The sequence below is a fragment of the Aquarana catesbeiana genome, linkage group LG08 (genome assembly GCF_042186555.1).
Source record: "Aquarana catesbeiana isolate 2022-GZ linkage group LG08, ASM4218655v1, whole genome shotgun sequence".
Classification (NCBI taxonomy): domain Eukaryota; kingdom Metazoa; phylum Chordata; class Amphibia; order Anura; family Ranidae; genus Aquarana; species Aquarana catesbeiana.
In genome coordinates this window covers 77,428,161-77,454,784 of record NC_133331.1, presented here as the reverse complement: position 1 = coordinate 77,454,784, position 26,624 = coordinate 77,428,161, and the positions used below count along the sequence as shown (strand labels likewise).

Sequence of the window (26,624 nt, the reverse complement as noted above, 5' to 3'; positions counted from 1 at the left end):
CTCTGTCTTGATTGGCTAACTGACTTTGCGTGACAGCCGTAGGAGCCAATTGCACTGCTGCTGTGTCTCAGCCAATCAGGAGGGAAAGTCAGGGACGGCTGAGGGACTCATGGACATCGCTGGACAGGGATGGGGCTCAGGTATTAGGGGGTGCTGGGGAGGCTGCTACACATAGAAGGCTTTTTATCTTGAAACATAGAATGCATTAAGTTAAAAAAACTTCTGCCTTTACAACGCCTTTAATCCTCAAAAATACAACGTGCCTAATAATTGTGCACACAGTGTATATATAAATTCAGTTCATATTGTAAAGTGCAATTAAAGCGGAGTTCTACCCAAAAGTGGAATGTCCGCTTATTCGTCTCCTACCCCCCCCCGCCCCCTCCAGGTTCCACATTTGGCACCTTTCAGGGGGAACAGGGACCTGTTTTTGGTGTTGCGGCAAAGCTTGGCCCCCCTCCTCCTTCCACCACCACCACCACCACCAGGCCAATTAGAAAGCGCAGCGCAGTAGGGACCTGGCTGTGAAGCTGGGTTCCCTTACAGACAATGGCGGCAGCTGCACCCGACAGCTGATCTGAAGATCAGCTGGGGTGCCGACATCGTTGGCTCCCTGGACAGGTAAGTGTCCATATATTAAAAGTCAGCAGTTGCAGTATTTGTAGCTGCTGACTTTAGATTTTTCGTGGGGTTGGCGGACCTCTGCTTTAACTAAAAAGCCTAGTCCATAATATCAATTTTTTAATTTTGCACAGTTCTTCTATGTGACTGTTTCCAGGAAGACTTGTGAGTGTGGTTCAAGAGTTTTACTTCAAACATCACATAGCTCCCAGGCAGTGCTTCATCGTTCAATTTCCTTCTCCCCTCGTTATTAGACAAATGCACTAGGTGGTATTGACCTCTTTTCATAAAGCTGTTATGCTTATCAGTATGCCTGATATGCTTGAGTCCTCTTTGCTAAATGCTCATCTCAGGGGAAGAAAAATGCAAGAAGAGCAAGTCAACAAAATGTAAAACTGTAAAAACGTATTAAGCAAAATGCCAATCAAAAGTGCTTTCCAAGAACTGAGGAAACTCTGGGCTCAGTCATGTAGGAGGTGCTGTAACTCCAACGTTTGTGCCTGTGCTCTCCCCTCCGAACCCAATGATGTCACAATGCAAAGACCCAGCTGATGCGCTTTCTGGCAATCCTGTAGTCTTCAGGAGTGGTCTGTGCATTGTGATCTTGTGGCCATCCATTAGACCCAGCTTTCCTAACCTTCTTGAAAAACTATGAACACTTAGTGGTCATTTAACTAATTGTAGTTTACCCACTAACCTCTAATTAGCCAAACTACCTGGTGACATCTAGTCAATTACCTAATTCCAGTTTACCTACTATGCTCATTGGTACTATTTATGTGCCTTGCTCTTTAATCCATTAATGGTAGATCAATGTGGCCCATCAATAGTACTGTTGACGATTATTAATACCAAGTATGAATCAATTTATGGTACTCATTTAGGTGATTAATAGAGGTTAGTAGGTAAACTGTAGTTAGGTAATTGACCACTAGATGTTATTAGGTAGCTTGGTCAATCAACAGAGGTTAGTGGGTGATCTGATAGAGCCCACAGAGTGTTTATCAGGAGTCTTACCAGTTCAACGTACCACATCCGCCTGTAACAATCTGGAGCAATGAGGGTCACCAGAATTCCTCCCATCTTGATCATGCAAAGCAGCCAAGGGTAAAGTTTAGCGGAAGAAAGACATAGATCAATGTGTACTGATCTCACCAAGTCACCAGAGCATTCCACTGCCTCCACTAGAGGATCCCTGTACCTGGACACAAACCAGTCTAGTTTGTTATTAAACATCGCGGCAGGAGGTCTACATCCAGTGTCCACTGGCTATGACACAGGTCCTGAAACACCTCAGGGTTTAGGGAACATTACCCCAAGTCCATACTTTGGTGGTTGAGAAAGTTTGCCTGCCAGTTTTCCATACCTTGGATGTGCACAATGGACAAGGCTGGAACGTGAAGTTCTGCCCATGACAAGATCCAAGCTACCTCTCTTGCCGCAATGAGACTTATGGTTTCTCACTGATGGTTGACCTATGCCACTGTCCTGGTTTTAGACTGAATCTGGATGGCATGACCCTCCAGCAGGATGGTCCATTGCTGCAGAGACAGCCAAATTGGCTGAAGCTCTAGGATGTTGCTCGGGAGACTGATGGCCTGAGACCAAAGTCATTATAGTTGAGCGGAAGTGTCAGATCAAAGATCAAAGTTTCTTGGGTCTGTTTGCAGAGTAGGAGCAGCAGTTGTGAAATGCTTCCTCATTGCAGTATGGGCAGTAAAAAGAGACCCACCAACCAGTGGATGATGACATCGCTCTATCCCACAGCATTAACCCTTTCTGCAGTGGAGATTGGCAGGAAACTGGTAGTTATAAAGGTGTCCAGCAACCTATGTACTTGACTTTGCCTGACTGGCCCTTACACTGAGTCTTCAGAGACAGGGCAAGCGTTGAGCGATACCATTGGCTCTGGATCTGGAAAGCGTTCTGCGACACTTTTATCAAAACAGATCTGCGGCTAATTTCCGCTATCCCCAACAGGGCCCAAAAGCCAGGCTGGAGATGGCCACCACGGATAAAAAGAATCTGAGAGACCAGTTCCAGCAGCAGTGCAGGGAAGCATCTTGATTAAAGAAAAAACATGTTGACGAGTGGAAAAAAAAATGGTGCTAGCAAAAATATGTTTGCTGTTTACACAGCAGAGCTGAAGAAATTATGTTTATACGTACACAATGTACGTATGACTTACAGTTGCTTTTTTTTTTTTTGCCATTGTCCATTCCTCTAGTAGAAAGCAACATAACACAAAGTCCATTTTAGCACATACACATCTGACCATTTAAAAAAAAGTAATAAACCTTATACCTAAAGTGTATGTAAACTCTAACAAAAAATGTCTCTTAATTGCCCCCTTTGGCCTGTTAAAGAAGCCAAATTTAACAATGTGGACACATTTTCTGCATGTTCTTTTTTATGTACTGTTCTATACACCTGGTAGGTTAGAATTTGGGAAGTGCCATGACTGATTTGTATTTGAAGGTACTTGCGCTAAGGCTGTCATTCTCATCCCTCCTGACAGGGGACAAGCACGTGCATACCAGGTGTCTGACCCATTATATGCACATGCTTGTTTTGTGATATTGATTTGGTGAAGGGACAGTGGTGGGAGTGCTGGAGCATGCACTAACAGGTCAGCAGTGGCAGCTCTCATTTTTCTATATTAAACACTTTTTATGTTCTCAAACTTGAGCTATTGACTCTGTAAACAGACATTTTACAACAGGTGCTAAGCAGACAGAGGAAAATGTGATGAGCCTATAGCTCCAGTTGCTTGATGGATTGAAATTTACATAATATCCATATGTAAAATGCCTCATTTACTTTGCTAAAACAAAAGGCAAAAAATTATTAACAAAAAATATATATGAAACCACTGTACATTCCCTTTAATCATTTTGATAAAGGGCAGTTCACCCAACACGGTTTCACTTACAAGTGAACACTGTTGGGCCGAATCACTATGTGTCTCCTTTCAACTCTCCAGGTTATATTAGTTAAAGTGTAAGTCTACCCTAGACCTAAAATCTCTTCATCTACAGCCATGCACTAACCTATCTAGCCCTGTAAAGAAGAAATCAGTATACATACCTTTTTTAAAGCCAATCCGTACCCTATCTCCAGCGGCAGAAGCTCTGCAGAGGACACAGCCGACGATGGCTGTAAAATGAATGGGAAGTGACGTCCATAGAGTTACTATGGGGCTTCCGTTGTAGTCTGCATCCACCTCCACAGCGAAGCCGCGTCTGACAGCTCAACGTGGGATCGGGTCAAATCAGCTTTAGAAAAGATATATAGTACACAAGTACACATTTAATTTCTTGACTACCTATCACGCTTTTGAAGGCTCTGGAGCACCAGGACAATGAAAATGCCAAAAAAGACCCCATTTTTTAAAGTAAACACCCCAACGTATAATCTGAGGCATTATGAGTATTTTGAACATGTCATTTTATTTCCACAAGTTTTTGGAAAATGCTTTTTTTTTTTTTTTTTTACACAAACTTGTCTATTTATAAGATATTTCTAACACATAGCATGTACATAGCAACAATAACTCCCCAAAATACATTCTGCTACTCCTCTTGAGTATGGGGATACCAAATGTGTGAGACTTTTCCACAGCCTGGCCACTTAGAGAGGCCCAACATACAGGGAGCACCATCAGGGACATACATTTCAAAACTAATTTGACTACCTATTACACTTTTGTGAGGCACTGATGTGGCATGGATGAGCACTGATGTGGCACGGATGACCACTGATGGGGCATGGATGTGGCACAGATGTGCACTGATGACCACTGATGTGGCACGGATGATCATTGATGTGGCACAGATGATCATGAATGAGCCATGGATGGGGATGGAGCACAGGTGGATGGATGAGGCATGGATGGCGCACAGATGGATGGAGCATGGATGGATGAGCCATGGATGGAACACATATGGATGGCTGAGCCATGGATGGATCATGTATGGAGCATGGATGAATGAAACATGGATGGAGCACGCTTGGATGAATGAGACATGGGATGGAACATGGATGGATGAGACATGGAAGGAGGATGGATGGATGTATAAGACATGGATGGAGCGCGCATGGAGAATGGATGGAGCATGGATGGATGAGACATGGCTGGAGCACGCATGGAGAATAGATGGATGGATGAGACATGGATGGAGCACGCATGGAGAATGGATACAGCGTGGCTGGATGGATGAGACATGGATGGAGGATGGATGGATGAGACATGGAAGGAGCATGAATGGATGGATGAAGCATGGATGGAGCTTGGATGGATGGATGGAGGATGGATGGATGGAGGATGGATGGATGAGACATGGATGGAGCATGCATGGAGGATGGGTCGATGAGACATGGATGGAGCACGCATAGAGGATGGATGGATGAGACATGGATGAGCCATGGATGGATGGATGATCACAGATCAGCGCTGTGGGAACTTCAAATACATCCCACAGCGCTGCTGCATTCGGCTCTCCCCCTCTCCTCACAGGCTGTACCGATCGGCGTGAGGAGAGCGGAGGAGCCAAACCGGACAAGCTCTGGTTTGTTTACAAGTGATTACACCGTCATTGGACGGCGTGATCACGTGGTAAATGGCCGATGTCATTGGCCATTTACCGTGATCCGTGAAGCGTTGGGTCCGGTCACGGATATTCTCGGGTGCGCGCGGGAGCACAGTTCTGGAAGGACGTCATAGTACGTTCTCCCAGAGTTATCGAGCCGCGTTGTAGCCATCATTCGGCTATAGCGCGATTGTTAAGTGGTTAACCACTTCAGCCCCGGAAGATTTTACCCCCTTCCTGACCAGAGCACTTTTTACAATTTGGCACTGCGTTGTTTTAACTGGTAATTGCGCGGTCATGCAATTCTGTACCCAAACAAAATTTGCGTCCTATTTTTCCCACAAATAGAGCTTTCTTTTGGTGGTATTTGATCACCTGTGTGTTTTTTATTTTTTGTGATATAAACGAAAAAAAGACAGAAAATTTTGAAAAGAAATTATATTTTCTACTTATTGTTATAAAAATAATCCAATTAACTCAATTTTAGTCATACATTTATGCCAAAATGCATTCAGCCACATGTCTCGGGTAAAAAAAAAAAAAAAATCAATAAGCCTATATTTATTGGTTTGTGCAAAAGTTATAGCGTCTACAAACTAGGGTACATTTTTTGGAATTTACGCAGCTTTTAGTTTATGACTGCCTATCTCATTTCTTGAGGTACTATTATGGCAGGGCGCTAACACTCCACTAGTGTGTAGTAGCGTTTGAAACATTCACTGATGCAAAGACCAGGTTGGCCAGGACAGGAGAGACAATAATAGGGGGTGTCACACCTATATCTACATTTTCCACAGACACAACATCTTCTTTGGGGTGATCGTTGGGTAGGGGTACCAGGGAGGACATACGGAAAATGCCTCTCATGCACCAGGCTCCCTGCATTTTGATTGGGAAGTTGGGCCACAGCACCGTCTGGAAACAGAAGGGCTGTGATGATCTCTTCCTATAATTTAAGGAAGGATCCAGTTTGTCCTGACGCTGTGTATAGCACATAAGCATTTAGCAGAGGCAATTGAAATAGGGATACAGACACTTTTTTTGTACCAGCGTCTGGCCTTATGGGCACTTAAGTACGGCGCCATCAACTGGTTGTTGACGTATACCCCTCGCATATTAAGCTTGTATTCGTGGACACAGAGCGGTTTCTCCACAACACTAGTTGTCGTTGGAATTTGGACTGTCGTATCTGCGTGAAGGGAGAACAGAACGAAAACATTACGATTTATCCCTGGCTGGGGCGACGCAGACCCTAACTGACACTAAAACCTGATGTCACCCCACAGGTGATAAGGGGGTTAAACCTTTATTGGGTAATATACAGTGGGTACCCTGATGCTATCAACAAACTAACCAGCGACACTAATTCGTGATCACTGGTGACAGGGGGTGAAAGGGTTAATTAAGGGGCAATCAGGGGATTAAAACCTTTATTAGGTAATATATGGGGGTACCCTGACGCTATAAAATTCTGACGGTGAAACTAACCAACTAACTGGCTAATACACTAATGGCATAATTAGTGACACTAATACGGCGATCAGAATATAGATCCGTACACTATATTAGTGACACTGGTGACAATGTGTGAAAGGGTTAACGAGGGGTGCTCAAGGGGTTAAAACTTGTTTAGGGGGGTACCCTAAAGCTACCTGGGCCTACTACTAACTGCCCTAATGCTGATTAGAGTCACAAGTGACACCAATGCAGTGATCAGTGAAAAATCTGGAAACTGCACTTGGTGACACAGTGACAGGGAGTGAAGGGGTTAACTGGGGGGGGATCGGGGGGTGATCCGGGGGTGAAATGTGTGCCTACGTGTACTGGTGTTAGTGTAGCGTTGGTGCAGCTCATGATTAGATGTTCTCTCTCCTTTCACTGGAACCGAAAAGGATTCCAGGAGGTGAATTGACATCACTTCCCCTGCTTCTGTTTACACTTACAGGCAGGGGGAGCATTTCATTTGCCAGAACTGATCGGCAAGTCAAGACCAGAAATCATTGGCCTGGACCTGAAGACTGATCAGGTCTGGAACGAATCTGATCGTCGCGGGGGTGAGCGCCGTACAGGTACGGGGTTTCGCGCAGTGGTGTCATTCTGCCATCGGATATTGGCATGAGCTGGTTGGGAACCAGTTAAAGAGGAACTTCACAGAGAAATACAGGCTGCTCTGGAAAAAGACGGTGGTTTTCAAGGAGCACTATAGGACGATACTTGAACAAAAATTAGCTGCATGGTCGAGTTGCCAGAAAGAAGCATTTGCTACACCAATGCCACAAAAAAATATGGCCGACAACACCTTGATACGCATCACAGAGACCAAATTGTTGGCAAGATTAATGCAGCATGTTATGAGAAAATGCTGGCAGACAATTTGCATTCTTCTACATGAAAGCTGCACATGGGAAGTTCTTGGACTTTCCAGCACGACAATGGCCCTAAGCACAAGGCCAAGTTGATCCTCCAGTGGTCACAGTGGAAAAAAAGGTGAAGTTTCTGAAGTGGCCATCACAGTTATTATTATCGAGCCACTCTGGGTAGATCTTAAACGTGCTCTTCATGCAAGATGATAAAACCCTTTGCGTGACCCGGAGGCATTTTTGGGAATTTGGGGCCCTCATAGAAAAGTATTAAAGGGGTTGTAAAGGTAAAAATTTTTTCACCTTAATGCATTATATGCATTAAGGTGAAAAAACTTTTGACAATACCGCTGCCCCCAGCCCCCCCCGTTTTACTTACCTGACACCTCGAATCTCCGCTGCTCGTTCTCGTCATCTCTATTGCAGCTCAGCTTGGTCGCTGATTGGCTGCAGTGGATGGATTGAAAGCAGCGCAGCCATTGGCTCGCGCTGCTGTCAATCACATCCGATGACGCGGCACGCCGGGGGGCGGGGCCGAGTGATACAGCGAGCGGCTATAGCCGCCGGCTGTATCACGGGAGCGCGCCCGCAACAACTAACCACCATGCGAGGGAGCTCGCATTAAGGTGGTTATTTCTTGCGGGGAGGAGCTGAAACAGCCGCCGAGGGACCCCAGAAGACCAGGTTCGGGGCCACTCTGTGCAGAACGAGCTGCACAGTGAAGTTAAGTATGACATGTTAGTTATTTTTAAAAAAAAATAAAATTACCTTTACAACCCCTTTAAAGAAGACTGCATGCTGTCATTGATGCCAAAGGGTGCCATACACAATACACAGTATTAAGAACAAAGGGTATGCAGGCTTTTGAACAGGGGTTGTTTTCATGTGGATACTTGTTGCCATGTTTTGGTTTATGATTGTGTTCTGTTATAACCTGCAGTTTAATATGAATCCCATAAGTAATAAAAGAAATGTGTTTTTGCCTGCTCACTCATGTTTTCTTTAAAAATGGTACATGCTGTATATTACCAATTCTCCAAGGGTGTGCAAACTTTTCAGCACTACTGTACCTATGCATCCAGGCGCAAAATGCTTTAGTGTTGATCTCACTAAATTTTTGTGTTTTGACATTGCAGGCTACCATTGCAGCCACCCGCCAGGCTGCTTCTCCTAACACTGGTTCAAATCAGCAGACCAGCACCACCCAAGGATCAGTAAGTGGTAGACATTAAATAGGCAATATTGTCAGTACTAATTTATTTTTATTGCCGCTATATTTACAAATTGTATTTTTTTGACTGTTTTTTTGCATTATTGCTTTGTCTTTTTCAGCAGGCAACTTTATCAACCAGCTCATCGGCCCAGCTCCTGAGTCGCGCTCAAAATGTCACTGCCCCCAGTGCAACAACGCTTACCCAGTCAGTTCTGCTCAGCAATGCCAGCTCCCCACCCCTCAGCCAGTCCCAAACACAAATGTACCTACGGGTGAGTGAAATGTGTGGTTTATATAAAACTTATTCTAAAATTTACCCAATAAGTCTTAAATTAAGGACTGAGCAAATTTGACTAAATTCATGCTAAGCTCTTACTAAATATAAAAGCTTGACCTGTACAGGAAGTCCCCGATTTACGAACACAATAGGGGACTGTAGGTTTGTTCGTAAGTCAAAATTGTTCGTAAGTTGCAACACTGAATTTGTAAGTGTAACGTCCGGTCGGAACACTACATTCGTAAGTGTAACGTCCGCCTGTGCATGGATGTGGGATATTTCAGGTGCTTGTTATGTTATCTGGGGCTCTTCTGGCCATGTAGTACTGCAGTATGGAATGTGCCCGGAGGTATCCAGGAACAGCGTGGAGCACAAGTGGCCGGTATTTGAGGCCGTTCGTAAGTAGGAGTCGTTCGTAACTCGGGGACTGCCTGTATTGAGTTAATAATAATAATAAGCAACAAATATTTTTACATTTTAAATTGCACCTTTTTGATAAATTGTGAAAAGCGAACGTATTCAAAACTGTAAATAACCAAATTTTTCTAAAAATCTAGTGGTTTTAATTTTGCACTTGCAGCTTTCAGAGTTTGTAAAAGACCCCCCCCCCCCCCCCCCAAATGCTATATTTTATGAAAGTACATGACCAGTAGAGTAAAAGGAAGGTGCTGCTGATTTTTAAGGCACATATTTGCGCAAATGTTTATCAAAACAATATTTTCACTAAAAGAATACACTAAAGTCATTATTAGCAGATAGAAACACATCACATTTTTACAAAATTCTTTCTAAATGTAGAAGCCTAACCTGTATTTAGTTAATAATATTAATATTATTAATAATAATATTTGTACAATTTTAAATTGTGCCTTTTTGCAAAATGGTGAAAATAGAATGTATGCAAAAATGTAAATTTTCTCAAAAAATCTGAAGGTTTTCATTTTTCCGTTTCCTGCTTTTTAGAGTTTTATAATAAAATGAAGGTGCTACTGATTTTTAAGGCCCCGTGATACTTTTGCAAATGTTTATCAAAATGTTATTTTTCACAAAAAAACCCCACTAAAATCCTTGTTTGCACTCATAAACACAGCATAACGTACAGAATCCCTGTTAAATTCCTACTAAGGCCTCATTCAATGGGTTGTCCTAAAATGTATGCCCATGGAGGGCCGTGTTTACCCGCACGGGGATGCACAGGTATTCTGTGCATTGCTGTGCAGGCAGTTCTATTCATGTCAGTTGGGATTCAGCGAGTGAAAGGACAGATCTGACATCCGTGTGGGTGTAGGTGCATGGCCCCAAACACAGACTATGTGAGTTCAGGGACATGCACCCACATGGGTGAACAAGACTTTGGGCCTTGCTAACACTTGCGATTGGAGGGCAGCAAAAATGCGCAGTTAATCACTTAAGGAACGGAAGGATTTGCCTCCTTAATGATCAGGCCGGTTCTTGTGATAGGGCACTGTGTTGCTTTAACTGACAGTTGCGCGGTCGTGCGACGCTGTATCCAAACAAAATTTATGTCCTTTTTTTTCCCACAAATGGAGCTTTCTTTTGGTGGTATTTCATCACCTCTGCGTTTTTTTTATTGTTTGCGCTATAAACAAAAAAAAGTGACAATTTTGAAGAAAAAGCAATATTTTTTACATTTTTCTATAATAAATATCCCCCCAAAAATATAAAAAATCAAATTTCTTCCTCAGTTTAGGCTGATTATATATTCTTCTACATATTTTTGGTAAACATATCGCAATAAGTGTATATTGATTGGTTTGTGCAAAAGTTATAGTGTCTACAAAATAGGGAGTAGATGTATGGCATTTTCATTATGGTGGTGATCTACAATTTATACAGTAATCAGTGGCTATTTTTAGCTCTAACTGCTGTATAAATGTTACTGGCAGGGAAGGGGTTAACACTAGGGGGCGATCAAGGGGTTAAATGTGTTACCTAGGGAGTGTTTCTAACTGGGGGGGGTGGGACTGCCTGGAGGAGGAGACCAATCGGTGTTCCCAATCAGTAGGAACAGGAGATGCATTCTGTGCATTAAGATAAAAAAACTTTCTGTGTGCAGCGGCCCCCCTAACACCTATCTGAGGTCTCTCTCTGTCCAACAATGTCCACGAGTGCCATCCGAGATTCTCCTTCCTGATTGGCTGAGACACAGTAGCGGCACCATCAGCTCCCACTGCTGTCACTCAAAGTCAGCTAGCAAATCGGTGGAGAGAGGGGACGTGACTCAGCTCGGGTGCCCCCATAGCTAGCTGTTTGCTGTGGGGGGCACTGAACAGGAGGGAGGGGCCCCGATCACAGAAGAAGGACCCGAGAAGAGAAAGATCCAGGCTGCTCTGTGGAAATCCACTGCAACAGAACAGGTAAGTATAACATGTTTGTTAGTTCGAGCCTTTATAATCACTTTAAGTCAACAGGGAAGCTACAAACGCCCTGCAACTGTGTGCACTGCATGCGGTTGCAACCCATTTGCCAGCAAAAATGGGGTTAAAACAGGTGGGGAGGAGGGGTTGCATCGCTTCCTCACTGCTTGCCAGTAGCCTCTGGACCGCAATCCGAACGCTTCAGAGGCAAGGGAGATTTAGACGCATATCTGTGTGTTTTTTTTTTTTTATTTTTATTTTGTATTTTTTACAATTTATTACTTTTAATTTTTTTTTTTTACAATTAACAAACTTTTTTTTTCTTGGTGGGGAGGGGGCTGAGTGCGGCGGCTTTGGAGCAACATCAGAGGTCTAAACAGACCCCTAGTGTCTTTTTTTGAGGCAGAGTAAGGGACTGGAGATAGTCCTTTTCTCCTCAGCTTCATCTGCACTGTAGATTAATGAAGAGCAGTTTGTATAGACTCTCCTATTCAATCACAAACAGAAGAATAGTAAACACTGTTTACACTTCAGTGATGACTGAACACAGCGATCGTTATCGATCACTGTGTTCATTCAGGAAAGAAAGGCCCCCCGCTCTCCATCCTGACAGTCACATTCTCCTGGGCTGCAGCTGCAACCGCTGGGAGGGGGTGGAGGGAAAGCCGGCCAGCAGCATGGGCAGGAGCGCCAGGGATTGGTGGGGGGGTGAGACACTGAATGGGGGATCCCAGTGGGAGACCATTTTAAGAAATTTAGGGTTCAATATTGAGTTGACCCACCCTTTACAGCTATAACAGCTTCAACTCTTCTGGGAAGGCTGTCCACAATGTTTAGGAGTGTGTCTATGGGAATGTTTGACCATTCTTCCAAGTGCATTTGTGAGGTCAGGCACTGATGTGGACGAGAAGGCCTGGCTCGCAGTCTCCGCTCTAATTCATCCCAAAGGTGTGCGATCGGGTTGAGTTCAGGACTCTGTGCAGGCCAATGAAGTCCCCCCCCCCCCCCAAACTCACTTATTCATGGCTTTATGGACCTTGCTTTGTGCACTGGTGTGCAGTCATGTTGGAACAGGAAGGAGCCATCCCCAAACTGTCCCCACAAAGTCGGGAGCATGAAATTGTCCAAAATGTCTTGGTATGCTGACCCCTTGAGTGTTCCCTTTACTGGCCAAGCCCAACCCCTGAAAAACAACCCCACACCATAAACCCCCCCCCCGCCACCAAATGATTTGGACCAGTGCACACAGCAAGGTCCATAAAGACATGGATGAGTGAGTTTGGGGTGGAGGAACTTGACTGGTCTGCACCTCAACCCGATAGAACACCTTTGGGATGAATTAGAGTGGAGACTGTGAGCCAGGCCTTCTTGTCCACATCATTGCCTGACCTCACAAATGCGTTTTTGGAAGAATGGTCAAACATTCCCATAGACACACTCCTAAACCTTGTGGACAGCTTTCCCAGAAGAGTTGAAGCTGTTATAGCTGCAAAGGGTGGGCCAACTCAATATTGAACCCACGGATTAATACTGGGATGCCTTTAAAGTTCATGTGCGTGTAAAGGCAGGTGCCCCAATACTTTTGACAATATAGTGTATATACAAGGCCTTTAGTACTTAACATTTCCACTGGTGCAATTTAATAAATTCTGCTTGCATTTGTTTTGTTTCTAGATTGCATCTGGTTTATGTATTGAAAACACTGAATATCTTTTAAAACCCACAGAAAAACCAGATGAGCAAAAAACGGAAACTTCCTGAATCTCCTATATGGAAACTCTTCCATCTGGTTACTAAGGATGAGCTCCGGCGTGTTCGCATGGCGCACGTGCCGAGCCCGCCAGGAAGTCGGCACGGCGCAGCGCTAATCACAGGCAGGGAGACATTTCCCGATCTCTGCAGCCGCACATCGGGAAATGTCTCACTGCTTGTGATTAGCGCTGCGCCGTGCCGACTTCCTGGCGGGCTCGGCACGTGCGCCATGCGAACACGCCGGAGCTCATCCCTACTGGTTACTGACTTTTCCTTGCTGTTTCCGAGATTTTCCCAAACTTCAACAGTGGAGTCGGACCCTTCATGTTTAGGAATAATGCCACCCACCATGCCATGCAGAAAGTTTTTTTTTTTTTTTGTAGCTCCCCTGATTACTTTGCTGCCGCCATTCTATTACCAGGACCTTTTCAGTCATCAAATCCACAGCTGATTTGGTCTTGCCTACATGGTAAATGAAGGTGCATTTGCCTAGTGGTCTCACTAGTTTCCAGGGCTTGACTGTTTCAGAAATTCTGATGTAGATTTCTGCAGAAATAAAGCATTATTTGTTATAAAGTGATTGGAATAACGGTAGTACCTCTGCATCTTAATTGTACTATTCTTTTTGTCATTGTCTCTAAGCAGCAGCCTCAGCTGGGAAACCTTTTACAAGTAAATCGTTCTCTTGGCCGTGGAGTCCCTCTGAACTCTCAACTGATTCTAATGCCTAATGGCTCAGTGGCTACTGTCCAGCAGGAAGTGACACAGCCCCAAAACCAAGGCATGCATGACTCAGACCAGGTAAGTAATTTCTTTACTTTGTATTTATCATAAAAAAAAAAAATAAAGGTAACTAGAAATGAACCAACAGCCTACCTATTCTATTCCGGCATATACAAATGGTTGGTCACTTTTTGTTTTTTGGTATCTTTTCATGATTTCAGGTAAACTTTCTTCAGAAGGCCATTTATAATAGTGCAAGAAAACACACTCAAACTTTTAGATGCAATTGGGTTGATTTACTAAAACTGGAGAGTGCAAAATCTGGTGCCGGTCTGCATAGAAACCAATCCGCTTCCATTTTTTTTTTTTGCTAAAGCTTAATTGAACAAGCTGAAGTTAGAAGCTGATTGGCTACCATGAACAGCTGCAGCAGAGTTTGGACTCTTCAGTTTTAGTAAATCAACTCCATTGTCTCAATATCCTTTTAAAATTCTATTACATCCCTAAAATGTGTTTGCAGACCTGCCTGTTCTCAGTCCAGCCTAAGATCATATTTCCTTAACAGATGGAGTTTGAAAAGCTTAAAGTGGATGTAAACCCAATGTCATCCTTTCTAAACTACTGCCATAGGGGTTATCTATAAGGATATACATGCCTCCTGCGTGTATCTTTACCTGTCAAATGTCTCCCCTCTGTCTGTTATGAGACCCGAAAAACTGCATATTCTGTGGGTGGGTCTGTTGTCTGGAGCTCGGTGGGTGGAGTCGTGATGTCAGTAGACTCCCCGCCCACCTCTACACTCCCCTTGTCAATATGCATTTCTCCTGTGTATTTCTTACACTGAACTTCTGCTATGATCTCTAACATCCAGTGAAAAGACAGGAAAGTAACCACATGACTTCAGCATTCCAAATCTTGCTGAGGTGTGGAACAGCCAATCCTTGCAGAGCTGCTGAAGAAAGGAGTGGGGGAGGGAATTAAAAAATAATGCATGTCGTAGGCTAGTGCACGAGATATGTAAATCGCCTGTCACTCACAGCAAGGGGGAGGATTTGACAAAGTCTTTTTTACTGTTTGTCAAGTTTTATCTCACTGAACAATAAGATCCCTTTCACACCAAGGGCGTTTTGCAGTCGCTATAGCATTAAAAATAGCGCCTGCAATCCGCTCTCAAACAGCTGCAGTATTGTCTCCAGTGTGAAAGCGCGAGGGCTTTCACCCCGGAGCACTGCGCTGGCAGGACGGGAAAAAAAGTCCTTCCAGCAGCTTCTTTGGAGCGGTGAAGGGGCGGTGTGTTTACCGCTCCTTCAGCGCTGCTCCCCATTGAAATAAATGGGACAGTGCTGGGATAACGCCGGCAAAACGCCGCTATTGCGGCGCATTGCGGGCGGTTTTAACCCTTTCTCGGCCGCTAGTGGGGGTAAAAGCGCCCCGCTAGCGGCCGAAATGCGTCGCTAATCCGACGGTAAAGCGCCGCTATAAATAGCGGCGTTTTACCGCCGACGCTATGGGCCGCCCAGTATGAAAGGGCTCTTAAAGAGGATTGCTTAGAGCTGGATTAACTCTTTGTGGCAAGACTGGGCTCAAATGATAGGAAATCTTATACTCTACATTATGACATCAAGAAAAAAAAAATTTAGGTTTACATCCACTTTAAACCCTGTACACATGATCAGATAATTGTACGAAAAATATCTCTTTCGTATCGATCGTACGATAATCGGATCCTTAGTACAGAGCTTTCAGGAGCCGATCATGACGGTTTCATCAGATATTATCTGATCGGACATGCACAAAATTTTGTTTTTCGTACGATGCCAGATTGTACAGTTTTCGTTTAATCGGTACAGCTGTCGTTCAAAAACGCAATACATCACTTCCGAATTTTTATTCTGCCGTGCGAGAATTTACGTGACTTTAGTAAACTTTTCAGATTCGATTTGAGATTGGTATGCAAAAAAAAAATGGACGATTATTCGTCCGATAATCTCATTGTGTGTACCGGCATTAGTCAACTGCCAAGGAACTCAAGGGAGGAAATCCTTGTGTAATGGTTCTGACTTTGTTCCTCACCTTAAGGTTTTGGGTGTTCCAACTTGTCCAGTTGCATTTAACCACTTAAGGACCGCCTAACGCCGATTTACGTCGGCAAAGCGGCACGGGCAGGCAAAATCACGTACATGTACGTGATTTGCCTTCCGCGGGTGGGGGGTCGATCGGACCCCCCCCCCCCGGTGCCCGAGGCGGTCCCGTTCTGTTCCCCGGCGATCCGAGATGAGGGGGAGGCCATCCGTTCGTGGCCCCCCCCTCGCGATCGCCGCCGGCCAATGGGAACATTCCTTTGCTGCTGTATGCTAAACAGCAGCAAAGGAAATGATGTCATCTCCCCTCGGCTCGGTAGTTTCCGTTCCAGCGCCGAGGGGAGAAGACATCAATGTGAGTGCACAACACACTACACACACAGTAGAACATGCCAGGCATACAAAACACCCCGATTTCCCCCCCCCCCCGATCGCCCCCGATCCCCCCCCAATCACCCCCCTCCCCTGTCACAAACTGACACCAGCAGGTTTTTTTTTTTTTCTGATTACTGCATAGTGTCAGTTTGTGACAGTTACAGTGTTGGGACAGTTAGTATTACCCCCCTTTAGGTCTAGGATACCCCCCTAACCCCCCCCTAATAAAGTTTTAACCCCTTGATCACCCCCTGTCACCAGTGTCGCTAAGCGATCATTTTTCTGATCGCTGTATTAGTGTCACTGGTGACGCTAGTTAGGGACGTAAATATTTAGGTTCGCCGTCAGCGTTTTATAGCGTCAGGGACCCCCATATACTATCTAATAAATGTTTTAACCCCTTGATTGCCCCCTAGTTAACCCTTTCACCACTGATCACCGTATAAACGTTACGGTTGACGCTGGTTAGTTCGTTTATTTTTTATAGTGTCAGGGCACCCGCCGTTTATTACCGAATAAAGATTTAGCCCCCTGATCGCCCGGCGGTGATATGCGTCGCCCCAGGCAGCGTCAGATTAGCACCAGTACCGCTAACACCCACGCACGCAGCATGCGCCTCCCTTAGTGGTATAGTATCTGATCGGATCAATATCTGATCCGATCAGATCTATACTAGCGTCCCCAGCAGTTTAGGGTTCCCAAAAACACAGTGTTAGCGGGATCAGCCCAGATACCTGCTGGCACCTGCGTTTTGCCCCTCTGCACGGCCAACCCAAGTGCAGTATCGATCGATCGCTTTCACTTACAAAACACTAAACGCATAACTGCAGCGTTCGCAGAGTCAGGCCTGATCCCTGCGATCGCTAACAGTTTTTTTGGTAGCATTTTGGTGAACTGGCAAGCAAGCACCAGGCAGCGTCAGGTTAGCGCCAGTAGCGCTAACACCCACGCACGCACCGTACACCTCCCTTAGTGGTATAGTATCTGAACGCATCAATATCTGATCCGATCAGATCTATACTAGCGTCCCCAGCAGTTTAGGGTTCCCAAAAACGCAGTGTTAGCGGGATCAGCCCAGATACCTGCTAGCACCTGCGTTTTGCCCCTCCGCCCGGCCCAGCCCACCCAAGTGCAGTATCGATCGATCACTGACACTTACAAAACACTAAACGCATAACTGCAGCGTTCGCAGAGTCAGGCCTGATCCCTGCGATCGCTAACAGTTTTTTTGGTAGCGTTTTGGTGAACTGGCAAGCACCAGCCCCAGGCAGCGTCAGGTTAGCGCCAGTACCGCTAACACCCACGCACGCAGCGTACACCTCCCTTAGTGGTATAGTATCTGAACGGATCAATATCTGATCCGATCAGATCTATACTAGCGTCCCCAGCAGTTTAGGGTTCCCAAAAACGCAGTGTTAGCGGGATCAGCCCAGATACCTGCTAGCACCTGCGTTTTGCCCCTCCGCCCGGCCCAGCCCAGCCCAGCCCACCCAAGTGCAGTATCGATCGATCACTGACACTTACAAAACACTAAACGCATAACTGCAGTGTTCGCAGAGTCAGGCCTGATCCCTGCGATCGCTAACAGTTTTTTTGGTAGCGTTTTGGTGAACTGGCAAGCACCAGTGGCCTAGTACACCCCGGTCGTAGTCAAACCAGCACTGCAGCAACACTTGGTGATGTGGCCAGTCCCATAAGTGGAGTTCAAGCTGGTGAGGTGGCAAGCACAAGTAGTGTCCCGCTGCCACCAAAAAGACAAACACAGGCCCGTCGTGCCCATAATGCCCTTCCTGCTGTATTCGCCAATCCTAATTGGGAACCCACCGCTTCTGCAGCGCCCGTACTTCCCCCATTCTCATCCCCAACCAAATGCAGTCGGCTGCATGAGAGGCATTTTCTTTATGTCCTCCCGAGTACCCCTACCCAACGAGCCCCCCCAAAAAAGATGTTGTGTCTGCAGGAAGTGCAGATATAGGCGTGACACCCGCTATTATTGTCCCTCTTGTCCTGACAATCCTGGTCTTTGCATTGGTGAATGTTTTGAACGCTACCATTCACTAGTTGAGTATTAGCGTAGGGTACAGCATTCCACAGACTAGGCACACTTTCACAGGGTCTCCCAAGATGCCATCGCATTTTGTGAGACCCGAACCTGGAACCGGTTACAGTTATAAAAGTTAGTTACAAAAAAAGTGTAAAAAAAAAAAAAATATATATAAAATAAAAAAAAATAGTTGTCGTTTTATTGTTCTCTCTCTCTCTATTCTCTCTCTCTTGTTCTGCTCTTTTTTACTGTATTCTATTCTGCAATGTTTTATTGTTATTATGTTTTATCATATTTGCTTTTCAGGTATGCAATATTTTATACTTTACCGTTTACTGTGCTTTATTGTTAACCATTTTTTGTCTTCAGGTACGCCATTCACGACTTTGAGTGGTTATACCAGAATGATGCCTGCAGATTTAGGTATCATCTTGGTATCATTCTTTTCAGCCAGCGGTCGGCTTTCATGTAAAAGCAATCCTAGCGGCTAATTAGCCTCTAGACTGCTTTTACAAGCCGTGGGAGGGAATGCCCCCCCCCCCCCCACCGTCTTCCGTGTTTTTCTCTGGCTCTCCTGTCTCAACAGGGAACCTGAGAATGCAGCCGGTGATTCAGCCAGCTGACCATAGAGCTGATTAGAGACCAGAGTGGCTCCAAACATCTCTATGGCCTAAGAAACCGGAAGCTACGAGCATTTTATGACTTAGATTTCGCCGGATGTAAATAGCGCCATTGGGAAATTGGGGAAGCATTTTATCACACCGATCTTGGTGTGGTCAGATGCTTTGAGGGCAGAGGAGAGATCTAGGGTCTAATAGACCCCAATTTTTTCAAAAAAGAGTACCTGTCACTACCTATTGCTATCATAGGGGATATTTACATTCCCCGAGATAACAATAAAAATGATTAAAAAAAAAAAATATGAAAGGAACAGTTTAAAAATAAGATAAAAAAAGCAGAAAAATAATAAAGAAAAAAAAAAAAAAAGCACCCCTGTCGCCCCCTGCTCTCGCGCTAAGGCGAACGCAATCGGCGGTCTGTCGTCAAACGTAAACAGCAATTGCACCATGCATGTGAGGTATCACCGCGAAGGTCAGATCGAGGGCAGTAATTTTTGCAGTAGACCTCCTCTGTAAATCTAAAGTGGTAACCTGTAAAGGCTTTTAAAGGCTTTTAAAAATGTATTTATTTTGTTGCCACTGCACGTTTGTGCGCAATTTTAAAGCATGTCATGTTTGGTATCCATGTACTCGGCCTAAGATCATCTTTTTTATTTCATCAAACATTTGGGCAATATAGTGTGTTTTAGTGCATTAAAATTTAAAAAAGTGTGTTTTTTTCCCCAAAAAATGCGTTTGAAAAATCGCTGCGCAAATACTGTGTGAAAAAAAAAAATGAAACACCCACCATTTTAATCTGTAGGGCATTTGCTTTAAAAAAATATATAATGTTTGGGGGTTCAAAGTAATTTTTTTGCAAAAAAAAAAATAACTTTTTCATGTAAACAATAAGTGTCAGAAAGGGCTTTGTCTTCAAGTGGTTAGAAGAGTGGGTGATGTGTGACATAAGCTTCTAAATGTTGTGCATAAAATGCCAGGACAGTTCAAAACCCCCCCAAATGACCCCGTTTTGGAAAGTAGACACCCCAAGCTATTTGCTGAGAGGCATGTCGAGTCCATGGAATATTTTATATTGTGACACAAGTTGCGGGAAAGAGACACATTTTTTTTTTTTGCACAAAGTTGTCACTAAATGTTATATTGCTCAAACATGCCATGGAAATATGTGAAATTACACCCCAAAATACATTCTGCTGCTTCTCCTGAGTACGGGGATACCACATGTGTGAGACTTTTTGGGAGCCTAGCCACGTACGGGACCCCGAAAACCAATCACCGCCTTCAGGCTTTCTAAGGGCGTGAATTTTTGATTTCACTCTTCACTGCCTATCACAGTTTCGGAGGCCATGGAAAGCCCAGGTGGCACAAAACCCCCCCAAATGACCCCATTTTGGAAAGTAGACACCCCAAGCTATTTGCTGAGAGGTATAGTGAGTATTTTGCAGACCTCACTTTTTGTCACAAAGTTTTGAAAATTGAAAAAAGAAAAAAAAAATGTTTTTTCTTGTCTTTCTTCATTTTCAAAAACAAATGAGAGCTGCAAAATACTCACCATGCCTCTCAGCAAATAGCTTGGGGTGTCTACTTTCCAAAATAGGGTCATTTTGGGGGGTTTTGTGCCACCTGGGCATTCCATGGCCTCCGAAACTGTGATTAGGTAGTGAGGAGTAAAATCAAAAATTTACACCCTTAGAAATCCTGAAGGCGGTGATTGGTTTTCGGGGCCCCGTACGCGACTAGGCTCCCAAAAAGTCCCACACATGTGGTATCCCCATACTCAGGAGAAGCAGCTGAATGTATTTTGGGGTGCAATTCCACATATGCCCATGACCTGTGTGAGCAATATATCATTTAGTGACAACTTTTTGTAAATATTTTTTTTTTTTTTTGTCATTATTCAATCACTTGGGACAAAAAAAATAAATATTCAATGGGTTCAACATGCCTCTCAGCAATTTCCTTGGGGTGTCTACTTTCCAAAATGGGGTCACTTGGGGGGGTTTTGTACTGCCCTGCCATTTTAGCACCTCAAGAAATGACATAGGCAGTCATAAACTAAAAGCTGTGTAAATTACAGAAAATGTACCCTAGTTTGTAGACGCTATAACTTTTGCGTAAACCAATAAATATACGCTTATTGACATTTTTTTTACCAAAGACATGTGGCCGAATACATTTTGGCCTAAATGTATGACTAAAATTTAGTTTATTGGATTTTTTTTTATAACAAAAAGTAGAAAATATCATTTTTTTTCAAAATTTTCGGTCTTTTTCCGTTTATAGCGCAAAAAATAAAAACCGCAGAGGTGATCAAATACCATCAAAAGAAAGCTCTATTTGTGGGAAGAAAAGGACGCAAATTTCGTTTGGGTACAGCATTGCATGACCGCGCAATTAGCAGTTAAAGCGACGCAGTGCCAAATTGGAAAAAGACCTCTGGTCCTTAGGCAGCATAATGGTCCGGGGCTCAAGTGGTTAATATAAAATAATTTAAATATCCTGCAGGGAGAGCATGGACTTCTTTGTAATGGCCACAGATGGCATGCAGACCTGTGAACTCAAGCACAGACATGTTATCATCAGAGGACCCAAAAGATAAAAAAAACTGACAAATGTGTAAACTCTCCAACATCTGGCAAAAACTAAAATCTTTTTAGTTAGACTTATTGTTTAGGGCCCAGTTCACACTGGATGCAGTGTGGGAACTGAATGCGATTTGACTGTGTAATGGAGAAAAGGAGAGGGGAAGCTGTTTTGGTTCAGATCAGCATAACAGCCTAGGGTGACAACACTTCTAAATAAATGCCGTACAGTAAGTGTTGTCACCCCAGGACACAAAACGTGTTACTGGCAGGATCACAAGGTGGAAATGAAGCCTTCTAGAAGAACGAATGCAGCCATCACATCTAAACATACAAACCAATACCATATTAAGTCCTCATGCACACGGACGTTTTTACAGCTGCTTTTTTGAGCTTTTTTTGCAGCTTAAAAAGGCCTGTCTATGTTAGTCTATGGCTTCATGCCCACCTAGGCGTTTTTGAGCTGCAAGTGGCATAGGCGTTTTTAAGCTGTAAAAAAAACCCAGGACCAGTGCGTTCTGAAAGACGTTTTTCAGCTGTAAAAACGCTCTAACGCTAAAAAACGCTGAAAAACGCTCAAAAACGCTAACGCGGAAAAACGCTCAAAAACGCTAAAAACCGCTATTGCAAAAACGCTGAAAAAAGCTGAAAAAAAGTTAAAAAAATTCACTGCAAAGATACTGGCGTTTTCATAACGTTTTTTTAACAGCCTGTGTGCATGAGGGCTAAACATTGTGGTTGTAATTAGTATTTCAATTCCCTGGTTGTTGTAAATTTATTAGCAATATTGTTGCATTTATATTTTTCTTTGTACATCCTTGATAGTGTTTATTTCCACTGTGTGTTTTTTTTGTTTTTCTTTCATGCAGTTACTGCACGTACAATGTGTTATATATTATGTTTTTTCATCAAGTTTCTCAAATTTCTGGTATTAGTTTACTAAAAGCTGTTTTCTGCATGCTTTCATGATATGGCCAACAACACAGCGATATACACTCACCAGCCACTTTATTAGGTACACCTTGCTAGTACCGAACCCCCTTTTACCTTCAGAACTGCCTTAATTCTTCATGGCATACATTCAACAAGGTGTTGGAAACATTCCTCAGAGACTTTGGTCCCTATTGACATGATAGCATCATGCAGTTGCTGCAGATTTGTCTGCTGCACATCCATGATGCGAATCTGCCACCACATCCCAAAGGTGCTCTATTGGATTGAGATCTGGTGACTGTGGAGGCCATTGGAGTACAGTGATGTCATTGTCATGTTCAAGAAACCAGTGGTGAGATGATTTGAGCTTTGTGACATGGTGCATTATCTTGCTGGAAGTGGTCATCAGAAGATGGGTTCACTGTAGTCATAAAGGGATGGACATGGTCAGTAACAATACTCAGGTAGGCCATGGCGATTAAATGATGCTCAATTGGTACTAAGGGACCCAAAGTGTGCCAAGAAAATATCCCCCACACCATTACACCATCACCAGCCTGAACCATTGATACAAGGCAGGATGGATCCATGCTTTCATGTTGTTTACACCAAATTCTGATCTGACCATCTGAATGTCGCAGCTGAAATCGAGACTCGTCAGACCAGGCAACGTTTTTTCCAATCTTCTATTGTCTAATTTTGGTGAGTCTGTGCGAATTGTAACCTCAGGTTTCTGTTCTTAGCTGAAAGGAGGGGCACCCGGTGTGGTTGTCTTCTGCTGTAGCCCATCTGTTTCAAGGTTCAATGTGTTGTGCGGTTAGAGATGGTATTCTGCATACCTTGGTTGGAATGAGTGGCTATTTGAGTTACTGTTGCCTTTCTATCATATCGAACCAGTCTGCCCATTCTCCTCTGACCTCTGACATCAACAAGGCATTTTCCTCTACACAACTGCTGCTCACTGGATATTTTCTCTTTTTCGGACCATTCTCTGTAAACCCGAGAGATGGTTGTGTGTGAAAATCCCAGTAGATCAGCATTTTTTGAAACACTCAGACCAGCCCGTCTGGCACCAACAACCATGCCACGTTCAAAGTCAGTTATCCCCTTTCTTCCTCATTCTGATGCTCGGTTTGAACTTTAGCAAGTTGTCTTCACCACGTCTAAATGCATTGAGTTGCTGCCGTGTGATTGGCTGATTAGCAATGTGTGTTATCAGGCAATTGAACAGGTGTACCCAATAAAGTGTCCGGGGAGTGTATATGTTTCAGTAATGTTATATATTGGCCCACAGCTCATCAAGACAGCTTTTTGAGTATGGTAGTCAGTGTGTTTAATTGTTACTCTGTATTTCCACAATGTTTAATGTTTTCTGATACATTGTGTGATCTGTGCTAACCATCTGTATATTTACAAAAACTATTTGTCACCATGTTTCTAAAGACTATTTTCATGGCATGTATATGTGCGGGTAATAAAACTGCAGTGTCATCAGAGGGTTGACGTAATAGTCAATTCCTTTTGTACAAATTATTTTTCTATAAGATACTGAGATCTCAAATATTTGATTATGCTTTGCTCAGCTGTTTGCATACAAAATCAGATGATCATTGGAGTAGCTTCCAATGGAATAGCGTCATTCTACCGAAATAACATCACTTAAAGTGACGTCTTCTGTAGTCTCTTTGTAAATATTTATTTGCCTTTGCAAAACCATTGTAGGTGTGCTACACACGTTCAGAGCTTAATCCACATCAGAGCTTAATATATTGTGAAACACTGTTGTCACATCATTCAGACAATAACTGCACAGAGTTTATTCTGTTATCAGTCATAGTACAGAGACTGTGCCTTTAAGAATTGATTCTCGGCCTCTATATGCCTATGTTACATTGTCCATGTTTTAAATAGTTTCTTTAGGAGTAACTGTCTTATGAGGAACTTGAAATGTAGGATAAGTTTGATTTTACTGAAAGTGTATGTTCGGTTAAAACTACTTTTTTTTTCAATTGTGGATGGAAAAGGGTTGGAACCCACTTATATTTTTACTACTACTCAGAGCTCAGAGAGATTTTCCCTCATTTCCTATCCTGCTTGCAGGATAGGAAGTATAGAAAAACCCGAAACCGCAACAAAAACAGAAATTACCCCACTTTCCTTTTTTTCTCTTCCATTGTAGAGTAAGGGAAAGATAGAACCCCAGTCAGATTTTGACTTCTGTCTGTTGTTGCTGGATCAGAAAGTGAGGCAAAATCTCTAAAATGAAGCCCAGGGTAGCAATCAAAACCTCATGAAGGTCCTGAACCTTCCCTGCTCTAGGTTTTGGCTTTAGATACACTTTCCAGCACCATTCCTGACTGCTTAAAGCACATGTGTCAAACACAAGGCCCATGGGCTGAATCCGGCCATTTCATGTATCCTTGGTACCTCTACTGCAACTGCGGAACCCCCTTTTTTTTCTACCCCACCTTGTTACAGCAGTCAGCAGCAGAGAGGAGGACAGAACTCCTACAGATCATGTGTCTCTCTGTGCAGCACCCCCTAGTCTCTGCATTCAGCAGACTCCAGCCCTCCTCTGGTCCTCCCCCTACACTTCCTGCTTCCCAGCTCTGCCCTCAGCTTCTTTCTGGCAGCAACACAAATGGGGGGGGGGGGACGACTTAACTTCTGATGGTTGGGAGGCTCTTGACAGATACAGCCCTACAGATACAACCGGCCGTTTGAGGGCAGCCATAATGCTGATGTGGCCCACGATGACATTTGACTTTGGCACCCCTGGCATAAAGGCAGAACCCATCATGTTTTCTTTCTTTGCTCCAAAAGTTAAATTATTGAGTGGTGTTGTGTCACATGTGGCCCGCTGGTGTTGATCATTAGCTGCGTAATTGCACAAGGATTGATTTCTCAACTTTTGTCCAGAACTTATCTATTAAATTTGTCACAATCCTGGCCAATGTAAACTAAACACACGGTGAACATCGAGCTTGGCACCACCCTTTTTGGTCCTGTAATGTGATGGGAGGCATATAGGTGGTAATCAAGCTTTTATCCATCTTCACTAAAAGTAAGTTGTATGCATTTGTCTGGGTTTATTTAAATTTAGAAGGTGGTCTTAAGCTCAATATCTCCGAGATCACACTCGACCAGTTCTCGTCTGTCAGGATATATAGGAGTCCCTTATGCGTCTATAAATGTTAGGTTTTTTGCTATTTTTTTTTTATTATTTTTATTTTTAAATGCTGACTGTTGACATTGTTGTCTTTCTGTAATGTAGGTTCAGAACTTGGCTGTCCGAAGTCAGCAAACCGCTCAGCCCACCTCCACTGTTGCGGGATCTACCATTGCTCATCCTGCTCCGCCAACAACCAAACCAGCTACTCATCCAGCACCCTCTTCCTCAGCACCCCCACAACTGCCTTCCTCCCCTGTACCACAGACTATGAAGAGTCCTTTGTGTCAAACAGGGGGCACTGTGAGCCAAGGAAGTCAGACAGAGGCAGAGGGTAGAAAAACAGAAGGGGAGGGGGTACAGCAGAATGTTGGTATCAACTTGACCAGAGCAGCAACTCCAGCACCCAATCAGACCCTGATCAGCTCTTGTGAGTTTGACTAATCTCTACTCTTTAGTATTTAATGCTGTGAATATTGTTGCTTGGTCTTTATTTGTAAACTATTGAAGGTTATTGTGGGCCATAAATAGAGCTTAATAGACTTTCTGTAAGTAAACTTCAAGAGGAACTTCATTGTTCCCTTTACATTTTTTTCCCCATCTTACTATGTCCACTGGTTATCCACAAAAATATACTTCTGCACCCAGCAAATCCAGGGCCACCACCCCATCTCTGGGTCCTGTGCCAACTTATTCTCATCTGAAGCCATTAGGGGGCCGGCTGTCTCTTCCTAGTCTTCACAGCCACCCCTAATGACATGACACATACACCAGAACCTCCTGGGATGGGTGACATCAGTATCTCAGGAGGCTTCATTCTCGCCTAGGAGAGAAGGTCACAAGTGCAGTCCTAAGTCCTTTAGAACAGATAATTCTACCCTAAACAACATTTTATGAGCCGATTGTG

General features: G+C 43.9%; 1 protein-coding gene across 8 annotated transcripts in view; it reads left to right on the top strand.

The window, feature by feature from the left end:
* Positions 1-26,624, top strand: part of PHC1 (polyhomeotic homolog 1) — a 77,907-nt gene that overhangs the window by 26,054 nt on the left and 25,229 nt on the right. For 6 of the 8 annotated variants that reach the window (XM_073596014.1, XM_073596013.1, XM_073596012.1 and 3 more), the window contains exons 4-7: positions 8,707-8,784; positions 8,903-9,055; positions 13,836-13,991; positions 25,823-26,147. In XM_073596014.1, the coding sequence (XP_073452115.1) occupies positions 8,707-8,784; positions 8,903-9,055; positions 13,836-13,991; positions 25,823-26,147 (712 nt within the window). The remainder of the gene's footprint in view (positions 1-8,706; positions 8,785-8,902; positions 9,056-13,835; positions 13,992-25,822; positions 26,148-26,624) is intronic. The other 2 variants (XM_073596015.1, XM_073596010.1) reach the window with 1 other exon arrangement.